Source organism: Leptinotarsa decemlineata, unplaced genomic scaffold, assembly GCF_025532065.1.
Source record: "Leptinotarsa decemlineata unplaced genomic scaffold, Ldec_3_MD MMD2_P_RNA_scaffold_2, whole genome shotgun sequence".
In the NCBI taxonomy this organism is placed as follows: Eukaryota; Metazoa; Arthropoda; class Insecta; order Coleoptera; family Chrysomelidae; genus Leptinotarsa; species Leptinotarsa decemlineata.
Genome location: NW_027412529.1, coordinates 21521615 through 21535033, shown reverse-complemented (window position 1 = coordinate 21535033; position 13419 = coordinate 21521615). Strand labels below are relative to the sequence as shown.

At 35.7% G+C, this 13419-nt stretch overlaps 1 protein-coding gene across 4 annotated transcripts in view; it reads left to right on the top strand.

Moving 5' to 3' along the window:
- Window positions 1–13419, top strand: part of LOC111513720 (uncharacterized) — a 37171-nt gene that overhangs the window by 21208 nt on the left and 2544 nt on the right. For all 4 annotated transcript variants that reach the window (XM_074185430.1, XM_074185442.1, XM_074185435.1 and 1 more), the window contains 3 exons: window positions 1376–1797; window positions 5578–5996; window positions 11782–12102. In XM_074185430.1, coding sequence (XP_074041531.1) covers window positions 1376–1797; window positions 5578–5996; window positions 11782–12102 — 1162 coding nt within the window. The remainder of the gene's footprint in view (window positions 1–1375; window positions 1798–5577; window positions 5997–11781; window positions 12103–13419) is intronic.

The following is a 13419-nucleotide window of genomic DNA, read 5'->3' as shown; positions in this document are numbered from 1 at the left end:
GAAATTGCCTGAAACTGATTGGCCAGAAGTACCACGTTGCTCCAATGACTATAATCTGATACTACTCTTAGAGACATTAATGATAGTGTAATTCCCCAATATATCCAGATTCTCGAAATTCAATTGATTCATCCAATCTACTGCTTGGTTTTTTCATTTCAAAAAAGTTGTCAAGATTACAAAAGTGTCTAGACCACCCAACTTGATTTTATGTGGAGAAGAAATTTCCATTTTGAAAAGAAAGGTGTTTCTTCCAAAGTCCAGTCGCTTTTATGGATTATTTGCCTTCTTGGACGAAGATTTTATATTATACCCGGGTGGTAGGATTCCAGATACAGAAGAATTTGATATACCATTTGAATCGCAAAACCCTATCCAAAGAACAAATTTACAGAGCTCCTTATAGATGAATATCATCAATAATCTAAACACATAGGGTTGGAGACAGTGGTCAAAAATCTTCGCTCCAACTTTTGGATATAAACATACAAGCAGCTGTGAAGAAGAGCTTTAAAAAGTGCCAAGCATGTCAGGAGTTGATATATACACCTGGCAAAGTCTGCTCGTTGGTGGAGAATGTTACTTATTGTATTTGTATCCCAAAATGATTCACTATCCAGGTAATGTTGATATGAAACTTGAGAATTTTTTGTTGCAATATAGAAATATTCCAACCTCATCCACTGGAATCGCACCGTAAATACTTCCTTCAAATAGGGATTGAAGTAAAAACTGAATTTATTGAAACCACATGTGGAAGAGCTAAGAAAAAGAAAAATGAAGATAGACAAGTTTTACCTGGTCGACTGGTACAAGTATTAGATTATAGAAAAATATCAAAATGAGAATTTTGCAGACTAATCAGACAATAAAGTTCTCGACACTGTATGATTGATGTTAATGGTCGACTATTATAGAGGAAGGATCAATTATGAAATATCTAGGTTGTTTACAGAGGAAGAAGATGAATATGCCTATCGAAATGTCGAAATCATCAATGATGGAAATTCCTGATGAAGAAGTGATTAGTAGAGAACCAGAAGAGGCAGAATCCTCTAGATTCTAGATTAATTCAAAATAAAAACCACTCCCTTGAATTACAAGGAAAAATACATAATATCAATCACAATATCGTTCATCATTGGCAGTGAACTGTTATTAGAATATTATAATGAATGCTTTATTTTGTACTATACATAAATAAATTAATGTAAAACCAAATGTAGATATCTATTTTCCTGAAAACTGAAAACTTTTTCTGGGTCACGATAGCATGGCTTTTGTGCTTTTGATACCAATACTTTTTCTTCCATACTATGTTACATATATTTTTTAAATTGTGACACATTTTAATGTTGCAATGTGATATTTTTAGGTAGGAAGTGAAAATAAATGGCATTATAAACAGCGTTGTCATGATCCTTGTTTTTTGAGCAATGTCCCAAAGGAGATTATCGGTACTCCCGAATTGATACACTGCGCAGCCATGGATGGAACATCAAATTGCATCAAATGTGGATGTGATTTTAAAATACACATGCATGTCTATTATATGACAAAAACCATAGAGGTGCGTGAAGTTGATCCTAACGTCGAGAAAAATATAAACAGTAAAGAAGCTATCATGAATAACATGAGGAAAGTCATGGGAAGTATCATTGACAGAAAAGAAGAGCTTGATAATGAACATCATACTATTGTTAAAATTTGCGCCAGATTCGCACATTTTCTTCAGAATAATGCCATAACACCATTTAGTGATTCTTACAAGGAATATATCGAGTACTTGATAAACAGGTATGTTTGAAAATATATCAATAAGAAACCACTTATATATCACAGAACAGGTTTTTTTCCGTTTGGGTATATGGGGATGGTGAAAATAGTGTATTTTCATTTCATCTTCATAAGTTTACCGAACAACACTTTTTCTATACAAGGGTAAACAGAACTCGGGATCACTTTTTTCTCGGTTTTTTTCATATGGAACACCCTGTACATGAGGCCATCCCAGAATATTCCACACTATGAGCTTTCAGGAAATGTAGGGATTGACTAATTTATTTTCCTAAAAAAAAAAATATATCTATTTCTTAAGGAAAAATTGGAAGTGTCATCAATTAAATCTATCTTAGTTTTCTCTTCAGACTTCAATCACTGTTTATCTTGCAATAGTTCAAAAATCTTCTTTGAATCAATCTATTTTCCTTCTGATTTCGTTGGTTTCTTGCAGAAGGCTAATCCCTTAGCAAAATAATAGAAATCTAAGGAAATTAAGTCTGGGGACATTACTGCCACTGCAGAAATTTATTAGTTGCAATTCTAAACAGCCCATACAATCATCGATAATTTTTATTGTCTTTTTCCACGTTTTGTTTACACCTTGTGCTTTACATTCTCTCTGTTTTCATCTATTTTGAAAAATCGTGAATCGAATATTCATCATCATATAAGTATATCAAACTGCATATTATTCTACTGGCTGAGAGCAGATTTATGTAACATCTACTCGGAATGTAGATCAATTCAGTTATATCAAATCACCCTTGGAATATTTGAATGTTATATGAAGTGTCAACAAATTTGACATAAAATTATTGAGCAGGTGAATTTATAATTCAAATCTAATTTTTTTTCTCCTCGAAATGAACTTGTCTACCGAAGACATGATAATATGATCTTCATTTTGAGCGAATGTGACAGAAATTGTTATTAGTCTGTAGAATGTATGCTGTTCGATATCCTTACTCAAAATCTATATGATCAGAGAGTTTTTGGAGGGCTACAAGAAGATTTGAGGAAACAGGTAGTGTCAAGCATAACATGAAGCAATGAAGAAAATGGATCGGTGATGATGTTTTCAACAGTTGAAAATTGCAAGAGAGTTGGATATAAGTCATACTTTCCTATTTTCTGACGAGTCCACATTTTAAAGTAATGGCATGGTAAATAGACATAATATGCACTACTACTCCACAGAGTACCCATATTGGATGAGAGAAGTCGATAACTAAAACAGATGGTCAATAAATGTTTGGGAGGTCATAATTGGATATTAGATTTCCTCCGAAATGATTTATGAAATTTGTTAAAGGAGAACTCTATCTAGAGAAACCAATGACACCAGAAGATGTGAAGAATAGGAGTTTTGGTCTATTATAAGATTACCTTCAATTGAAGTTTGAATAGAAATTGTTGGTAGAGCACAAATTGTAAGATTGTTCGTATATCTATTGTAAATTTGTGCATTTTAAAATTGTTTGTTTTCATTTTGTTTTTTGTTCTGTCCAGCACTGAATAAAAAATAGTTATTGCTTCTATTCAATGACTTTTTCATATTTTCCTCAAGAGTTGGATACATTTCCGGTGGAAATAAAGTAGTCAATCCCTACATTCTCTGAAAGCTCATAGACTTTTCTGGGATGGCATTTGAAAAACTAAAAAAGTGATCCCGAGTTTTGTTAATCCCTGTATAGAAAAGGCGTTGTTCAATAACCTTATGAAGACGAAATGAAAATACATGATCGTCAAGGATATTTGTTTGAAAATTTTTCTCATTCCAATTGATCGAGTAGGAGATATTTGGTGTTGAATGAACCCATGTTTTAACATGAATTTCACTATAACTTCCGAACCACCCGATATAAATCCAAACAACCCTATATTTTTGAGAAACAATCTGCCCAAGAAATCCAATCGAGTGACAATTTCTGGGTATAATCTCTACAACTTTTCCTGAAATATTTTTTTGTATTTCTGATAGGGAAGGAAGCGGCTATCATCTACCCTCCTATTGTTGATACATTAATACAAGCCGTTTTTAAAGCTATGTTCAAACTATGTATTTTCGTTAACCAGCTGTTGTATGAGAGAAGTCGAAACTTGTGCGAGCTAAGGACTAACGAGGTCTTACCTTTTAACGTGTGATTCCTAACACGGGTTGGACGATAGCAAGTGAAAATCGATCGTTCAGCCTGCGGCTTGAACCATCAACTCACACATCGCATCGGTCGATTGACTGAGTGAACAAAACACCCACGTCAAACCGCCCAACTACCGACGTTCCCACTATTGTTATCTCGGAAACGGTAAGACCTACAAGGTCGGTTAAATTGGACAAGAGTTTCATGTTTTATGGAACTAGAGTAATCTGTTTACAATACAGGCGTTTCCCGACGTTTTTCTCATCAGCAATGTATGGGCATGTAATTTCCTGTCAGAGCTTCCTCAAAACAGTAGGAACCAATATTTTTTGGTCTCAACTTAAATCTATATATAAATAAACTCCTCATATCGGAATAACATGTAATATACCAAATAAAAAACAGAAACATTCAATGCCAAAATAATTCTAACCATCTACGTCGTTCACGATATCTAATTAAATGCTCAAATTGCCGTTCTTTGTTTCTTAAACACATATTCGCTTTTGTAATAGTATTTTTTATGGCAATTTTCCAGTATTCGTGGAGCTGTAACCCTGAAAGACCTTCTTATAAAAGTCCAGAAGGGTCAGATCAGATGAACGTGGTGGCCTTTTAAATAGGACTAATGTTTCCTATACATCGTCCTGTATTGAGAAAATATCTGAAAATATCTGCAATAGTTCTGCGATGTGGCGGAGCTCTATCGTGTTGGAAATACTCACATTTTCTCAGAATATTGAAAGGCAATCTTCACCTAGAGTCTACGATGAGAATTTCAAATATAATTCCCCCATCAAAGGTGTCTCATAATAGTAGGGACCTATAATCTTGGTGTCTAGCATACCAAGTCAAACATTATCTCTCATGGAAATTTGTAGCTCTATGTAGAATGGAATTTTCTTGTCACCAGTGATAATGAATATTTCTGTTGAACCAACCGTTATTTGTGAATCTACTCTTATCACGCCATGAAATTATTACAGATTTCATTATCCTCACGATGTTGTCTGACTAGCCATCTATAAAATATTTTTCTCCTATCTGTTAAACTCAAATGGTATATTTTTCCGACTTTGTTAGGTCTGAATTCATTTCTTCGATAGTACTATGATGTAGGATATAACATTATGATGTGCAATCTCTCTCAATTATATGTATTGGTTTGTTCTCAATTTTTGGGTATTCCATAAATCCTGAATCGAATAAATGTCACTTCATTATTACTGAGAATGTTTTCTGATATTACCCAAAACGCCAATTTCAATATCAACAACTCTTTTAGTTACTATACAACTGGAATCATCATTCCGTACACTCCTCTCAATGCGTTGAAAATATCTTTTGGATGGCTGACGTCTGTCAGGGTACAATTCCCCAAACAAATCTAGAAATCCAGTAGTATTTCCCACACCCCTCGCGAACAAAAAAAGCATATCAACTTTCTTGTCATTTAAAAACTTCATGCTTGTTCTCTCACAAATTCACAGGAATCGATTATTTATTTACGTACTTGACAGCAAATTTGACAATTATACATTTTCTGTTAATTCATGTCTCACGTTGGAAAAAAATTGAAGTAACTCAACTTTTTTCCACTTGACATTCATTAAACTGCAATGATATTTATTAAACACGATATATTTTTATCTAGGGAGAAGTCTTTGGGCAAATTATGTGATGCTCAAACTGTGGAACATTTGCAAAAACTTCTTAGAGAATATGAAGAAACTAAAGCATCCTTTGAGGAAGCACTTAAGATGAATAAGAAGATTGGAAGAACTGATCAGATTGTATCTGCCAAGGATATCAGTGATAGCATTCAAGAGCTATATAAACTGAAACATAATGGTAAAAAAATAAAAGAATTGTATGAATGTCAAAAAAAGGCGAGGAATAAGGAACATGAAAATACTGAATATCTTCATAATATTTCATTCAAAGCTGAAGAAAAAAAAAGTAAAAAGCCAGATGATAAGACAGGGAAAGATAAACAAAGCACTGAAAATAGAAATAAAAGAATTAGTGATACAGACAATAGAAATAGACAGCAAAACAGTCAACCCAATAGAGGTGAGTTTGATACTTTTATTCAGATAAATAAAATAAATCATTGTCTAATATAATATAAATTGATTTGAAATTCCTGAAAAAATATTAAAGAGATCAACCTGAACTGATGAAATACATCACAAAACATTGTCAACCGCCTTCAAACAAACGGTAAAAAAAATCACTTTTTCACACTTACGCTGAAATAGTTATGAAAATAATCATAATAGTTTATTTGTCTTTCAGATCATAGTGATAATAGACATGTTGAAAAAACTAAATGTATACTTTGTATAATAGGAACACTATAACTACAGTTTGTATTGTTGTAAATCATGCCCGAAAGAAAATAAAGCCGGCCGCCACTGGTAACCATAAACCAAAACCAAACGTAACGTAGCTAAGATCGAGCGAATGCACAATGTTCCCTGCCGCTCTAGAATCAGCGAGAATGATGCTACCGATTTCGAAGGAACTTCGGCGAAATTTCTACGGCATTCGATTACGATATTTAAACGCTAGCCACGAGCATATCAATACAGTCAAGTGGACGTACAGCTTGAAGGAGTCGAAAAAAAATTTGAAGAGGTTTTCTGGAAACTTCGGAAAGGAAAAAGTCACGGAAACGCAGATAGTCTCTCAAGAAGACCATGCCTGACATCCAGGTGCAAATTTTGCCAACGCCAGGAGAACAAGGATACCCAGATACCAGAAGAAGAATTTCCCACCAGATGATGAGGTAGCGGGCAGAGATTCCTTTATGGACAGCTCTAATAGGGAGATAAGCTCCCCTACCTTCCCTCTGACACGGAGGGTAGCAACCTGTAAGGGTCCCTTGTAAAGGGATACGGACAGACAATTTGAGGAATCACCTGACCACGGTGTGGTACGGTTGTTAACAGCCTCTGAGGATGACGCGAAGTGATCTAGTAATGCGATAAACATTCAAAGATAGTTGAAGTGTTTGTTGTATTCAAAGTGAAATAAAGTCAAGTTTGATTATTCAGTGTAGTTATTTACTGGTCATCCCACGGGGAAAAACGTAACATTTGGTGTCGGAAGTGGAATAATTGACTGAAAATTTTCTGTTATATGGTGAAAACAATGAGTGTAGATTACGACGAACTCAAGAAAATGTTCGAGGCTTTGCAAGCGAGCCTGGCAGAGAATGAAAGAGAGGAAGCTGAACGCAGAAGAGAGGAAGAACGATTACGCCGAAACGAAGATCGTGAATTACTACTAGATATTCTGGAAAAACAAGAGAGAAACAGAGAGGAACATCGTAAATTATTGGTAAACATTCAGAAGAAACAAGAAAAAGACAATGAGATGTACCTTCATTTATTTGAAGATTTGAAATCTTCCAAAGTGAGTAAAGGGGAGGTACAGGAATTGATTCAGGAAGAATTTGAAAAAGAGTTTCAGGAAACAAGGGAGGGATTGGAACAAATAGTCGATGAGAAGTTTGATGGGGTTGAAAGGAAACTTGAAGAGGAGCTTGAGGGTGTCGGAAGGAAATTTGAAAAGGAGCTTGAAGGAGTCGAAAAAAAATTTGAAGAGGTTTTCTGGAAACTTCGGAAAGGAAAAAGTCACGGAAACGCAGATAGTCTCTCAAGAAGACCATGCCTGACATCCAGGTGCAAATTTTGCCAACGCCAGGAGAACAAGGATACCCAGCTACCAGAAGAAGAATTTCCCACCAGATGATGAGGTAGCGGGCAGAGATTCCTTTATGGACAGCTCTAATAGGGAGATAAGCTCCCCTACCTTCCCTCTGACACGGAGGGTAGCAACCTGTAAGGGTCCCTTGTAAAGGGATACGGACAGACAATTTGAGGAATCACCTGACCACGGTGTGGTACGGTTGTTAACAGCCTCTGAGGATGACACTACCTTCCTGACGAGGCAAGACATCATAGTAGCGCAGAAGGAGGATCCCGTCTTGAAAACTGAACGAGAATGGTAAGAGATTTCCAAGCACGGTCAGCAGGAAAAGGGTTACTGGCTCCAATGGGACTCCATGAGCATTAGAGATGACCTACTCAGTCGGAAATGGAAAAGCCCAGATGGAAGAACCCACAAATTCCAGATGATCCTTTCTAAGACGTGTATCCCGAGTATCCTCGAACAGCTTCACGATGGTCCCACTGGAGAGCATTTCGAAGTAAATAGAACTCTAGCGGGAATGCGTGAGAGGTACTATTGGGTCAATTGTCTTGGAAGAGTGGTCTAAGCGCTGTGACCTGTGCTCTTCAAGAAAGGGTCCGAAGACAAGGCAGAGAGGATAGTTGAAGCAGTACCTCAGTGGGTGTCCTTTCGAGAGAATCACAATCGACATTTTGGGACCACTCCCTATGACCACATCCGGTAACAAGTACCTTACGGTTGTGATGGACTACTTTTCCAAATGGCCTGAAGTAGTAGCCTTACCCAACCAAGAGGCTAAAATGGTAGCAGAAGCCCTGTTGCAGAACGTAATCGCCAGACATGGAGTACCCCAAGAACTACACTCGGATCAGGGCCACAATTTCGAATTGGATTTATGGAAGGAAATGATGACTGTTGGGAATAAAGAAGACAAGAACAACTGCTCTTCACCCACAATCCGATGGAATAGTCGAGAGGCATAATCGCACCATCAATAACTACCTCTTGATGTTTGTCTTCGAAAACCAAAGAGACTGGAATAAATTCGTTCCTGGCCTGATGAAGTGCCCGTCACCGTACTTGAAAAGTGCTCAAATGAACTCGCACCAGTATTTTGCAGACTTTTCAACCTGTCTTACAAGAAAGGGGTTTCTCCTTCGTGATGGAAGATTGCTCGCGTTCAGCCTATTCCAAAAAAGGGCAACAAAAATTTTCCAAAGAACTATGAACCAGTCGCTTTGCTATCAGTTATATAAAAATCATGGAGAAAGTTGTAAATCACCATATCCTCAATATTTGGAAGGCTTCAACATCTTGAACGATCATCAATATGGCTTTCGGAAACAAAGGCGGCCTTCTATCGTATGTCACCATATTTGGAATAACACAATCGAAAAACATGGAGAGTCAAGAGCTGTTGCGCTTGATATTTCTAAGGCCTTTGACCGCGTGTGGCATGATGGTTTGCTGGCCAAACTTCGATGCTATGGCTTGTCGAATAATTTTTGTGTATGACTCTTCAGCTTCCTGGAAGAACCTTCCCTGCAAGTGGCCGTCGATGGATATCTCTCGAATAGTTTCACCATCAACGCTGGTGTTCCCCAGGGATCCATGTAGCCTCCAACCTTCTTTTTCTTGTATATTAACGAATTATTGGAAAAAACCAAGAATCCAGTATATTGCTTTGCTGACGACAGCACACTTGTCTCGTCATTCCATTTTGATTCCAAGACATCGGCTACGAAGGCACATCTTCACCGGCAGCAGGAGGTTGCATATCTTAATGAGGATCTAGAAGTGATTTCGGATTGGAGGGAAAGTAACCAGATTCAATTCAATGCCACAATAACCAAGGCATTGGATTTCTCCAAGATAAATGTCTCCGAGCCGGATATAATAATGTCAGGTCAGACACTTCCGCTTTCTGCTTCGAAAAGTTTGTTGTGGGTTAAAATGGACATCAATATGTCATGGCACAATCATGTCGCTGGAATTGCAAAGGCTGCTTCTCAAAAGCTTGGAACACTGTTCCGAACTAGAAAACTGTACACACCTCAGCAACTTTTGATGCTTTATAAAACTCAGATCAGACCTTCTTTGGAGTATTGTTCTCATATATGGAGCTCTGGATTTCGTCCAGAAAACAGCCATTCGCCTGATTGGAGACGTGAATATTACGTGCAACCTTGCTAGCCTGAAACATCAAAGAAAGGTTGGAGATTTGTCTCCCTTCTATATATAATTTCATGGGAAGTGTTCAAGTGACTTGCTTATTTGATTCCACCAAGAGCGGTACATATCAGAAATACGCGACGGACTGTGGCTGCTCATTGTTTTGAGGTTCGACTCCGTACACCTCGAACTTCACTGTTTAAGAACTCTTTCATTTGGAGAACTGCGTTTATGTGGAATAAACTTCCTGAGAACGTTTTTCCAAATGGATTTAATCTCCAGCGATTCAAATCCATTGTGAGTGGTACATATCAGAAATATGCGACGGACTGTGGCTGCTGATCGTTTTGAGGTTCAACTCAGTACACTTCGAACTTTACTGTTTGAGAACTTTTTCATCTGGAGAACTGCGTTTATGTGGAATACAGTTCCTGAGAACGTTTTCCCAAATGGATTTAATCTCCAGCGATTCAGATCCATTGTGAATCGCTACTTTAGCACAGGCACCGTTTTGAGAGCGTCTTAAGGATTTTCCTGTAATGCTTGTTTTTTGTCCTTAAAAAAATCTAACACCTCGACATGTGTTTCGATCAAGTGATCATCTTCAAGAGGATACACTAATTAAAACAAATATACAACCATTACATGAATTATCATAGTTGTTAGTCACGATATATAACACAAAATACAAATATAAAATACACATAACAAAATGCGTTTGAATAGTACTTGAAATCTTTGAAAGGTGGAGAAATATTGAAACTGTTCAGATGTTCAAAATTACATATGAAAACTTGAGTTCATTCACTCAATAAGTGACCCTTTAACTTTCTTTTGAACAATGCAAGAGAGCCACATCCTTTAATATTTTTTCCAAAGCATTAAAAGCCAACTTTTCTGAACGATCAATGGATTTTCAGTATTTTTTACTTTCAACTCCTACATATATACTATTATGAGTTCTTTCTTGTATTGTAATGATGAATTTTGTTCTTTCCGTCAGTGACAGCAAAGGTTTGAGTATTTTCCACCATTACAATTATCTATTTTCTTCTTGTAAAATAATGCAGTTTGTTCTCAAGTAACTCTCACTGCATAGTTTCTTTCTTGTTTGTAGTTTTTTTGTCCCCAAACTGTTTTGATTTCATATAAGTAGAGTTTGTAATTATTATCACTTTTCTGTTTTGGAGCTATTTCATTTAAACATTTTTTCATAAGATCTGTCAGATACCAGCATTTCTTATCTATATAATAATAATGTCTTTATTCTGGTCAATCTGAAAAATTCGTATTGAAATCACCCACAATCAGAACCAACAATGTATATCTAACAAAGAAGTAGTCTACTACTTTTTTAAACAATTGTTTTTTTAAGAAAAATGATTCTGTTACCCAACACAAGAAAAAAATCAAATTAAAAAAAAACAATTGGTTTTTTAAGAAAAATTTCTTCACTTACACTCTAGTCATTTGATATCCGTCAATAAAGATTTCGTTGTTTCCAATGTCATTAGTTAACCTCACTTCACCTAAACACGCCCCTATGGAATTGTATTTGGTTATTAAGGCATGAATTTCATCAAATTTGGGCAATTAGTTTTGCACATTCATAACTATAATTAGTCCTGTGTTTCCAAAAGACTTCTCCTTCGTCATATACTCTGTTCCAAACAAAGAAGCATCATTCGATTTTTCAATTCTGTCATTAGAGAAATATTGCAATGCTCCTCAGTTACAGTATTTCGCTAAGGTCTTCTTTTGGTTCCTTAACGTTTTGAGTTTCAATCAATGTTGTATAATGGTCTGGCAGGGTCTGAGGTGACATCTTTGTTGTGGAAATATAGTATTTTTTGTTCTTCAACTGAAAGTTGACCATATAAAATGTATGGTCAGTGGATTGAAACATGATGCTTGAAGAAAAACTGAAAGTTGAATTTTATTATATTTTCTTAAAATAAATTTTCATTTTTTTTAATATAAATTTCAGGTAATGCGTCCTCTAGAAGAAATGATTTTCAGAGATATCCTTCTCGTGATGCTCCCCCAGCATATCACGAAGTTAATCAACGACAGCATCATTATTCTCCCCCCCAAGCTGCTGGACCTCACCCCAATGGATATTATCCCCCCTATCAAATGGGTTATTCTTATGGGCCTCCACCAAATGCTTATGGTCCTCCACCAAATGCTTATGGTCCTCCACCAGCCGGAAATGCTTATGGGCCTCCACCAATCACTGGACCCTATGGCGCACATCAAGGTCATTTTCCTGGAGCTGATCCTTACAAGTATGGACACGATTACCAATGTGAGTATCAAACAACTTACATTTCATTTTGTAAAAAAATCTCTAGAGGTATTTTATTCATATGCCTTCTGCAAAGTTTTGCATGTGTGATGCTTTGTATATAACTATTTTTCTTTCATAATTTCAATAAGAGTACAGTGGTATACATTTTTAATTTTTTTTTCTAAACATGGCTTTTTTTTAGTATGGTTCACCCACTAATTATATACTTCAGTCAAAGATTATATAACATGGATTTGTTTGTGGTTTGGTAAAAAATTATCTAATTTTATTAGCAGACCATCAATTGTTAGATTAATTCATACATAATTTTATCGAGTGGGTATGATATAAAAATCAAAAATGAAACAATACAAAAATAATTAAAAAAAAAATGTATAAAAACACAAATGTGTTTTTATAATAATATAAAATATGATTAAAAGGTATCGTCATAAAATTCTTGCAAAGTATAATAAGGCCTCTCGATAAGAAAATCCTTTGTTGATTTTCGAAATTCAGTACAGTTTACTACGCATTTCAGGTAGTTAGGAAGATGATTATACATCTTGATACCATTATACAATATAGAATTTTTAATAAAAGTAGTGTTAGGTATAGGAAGACTTAAATTTAGGGTCTGGCGTGTGGTGTAATGAGAGACAATCGAGGGAAGTTCTGTTCTATATTTACGAACTAAACAAACTGTTTCTAAAATGAATAGAGCATACAGTGATAAAATTTTATTTGCTACAAACAAAGGCCTACAAGAATCGCGTCGCCTGGCTCTACAGAGAAATCTTAATGACCTTTTCTGCAGATTAAAAATCGACTCGAGTCGAGTTTGATTACTTACCCCCCAGAAAAGGATCCCATATCTTAGATTTAAATAATAGACAGTTTTAGCTACAGTTAGTCCTAGTTCGTTAGAAGTTATTTTCACAGCATAACATCCAGATGAAAGTTTTTTGTTAAGTGATATTATGTGGTCCTCAAATTTCAACTTATTATCAATTAATAACTCAAGAAATTTGTTGCATGACGTGTTCTCAATCACATTCGAATTCGAAGCTAGAGAATTATTGTCAAGAATGCAATTAAATGGTAATGAGTTGCATTTTGTATTTCTACCACTGAACAACAAATGTAACAAAATCGGTCCTCGGACTTGTATCAAAACTGATTGATTTTAGCTTGTTTTATTTATGGGAAAGAAAGGTTTTGGCTTTCTATGTCTTCATCTTTATGTTGTATTTATGGAATAATAGTAGCATTATCAAATGAAGTATGCAAAAAAAATTAAAAATCTGTGTGAACATCAATATAAATTGGTTAAGG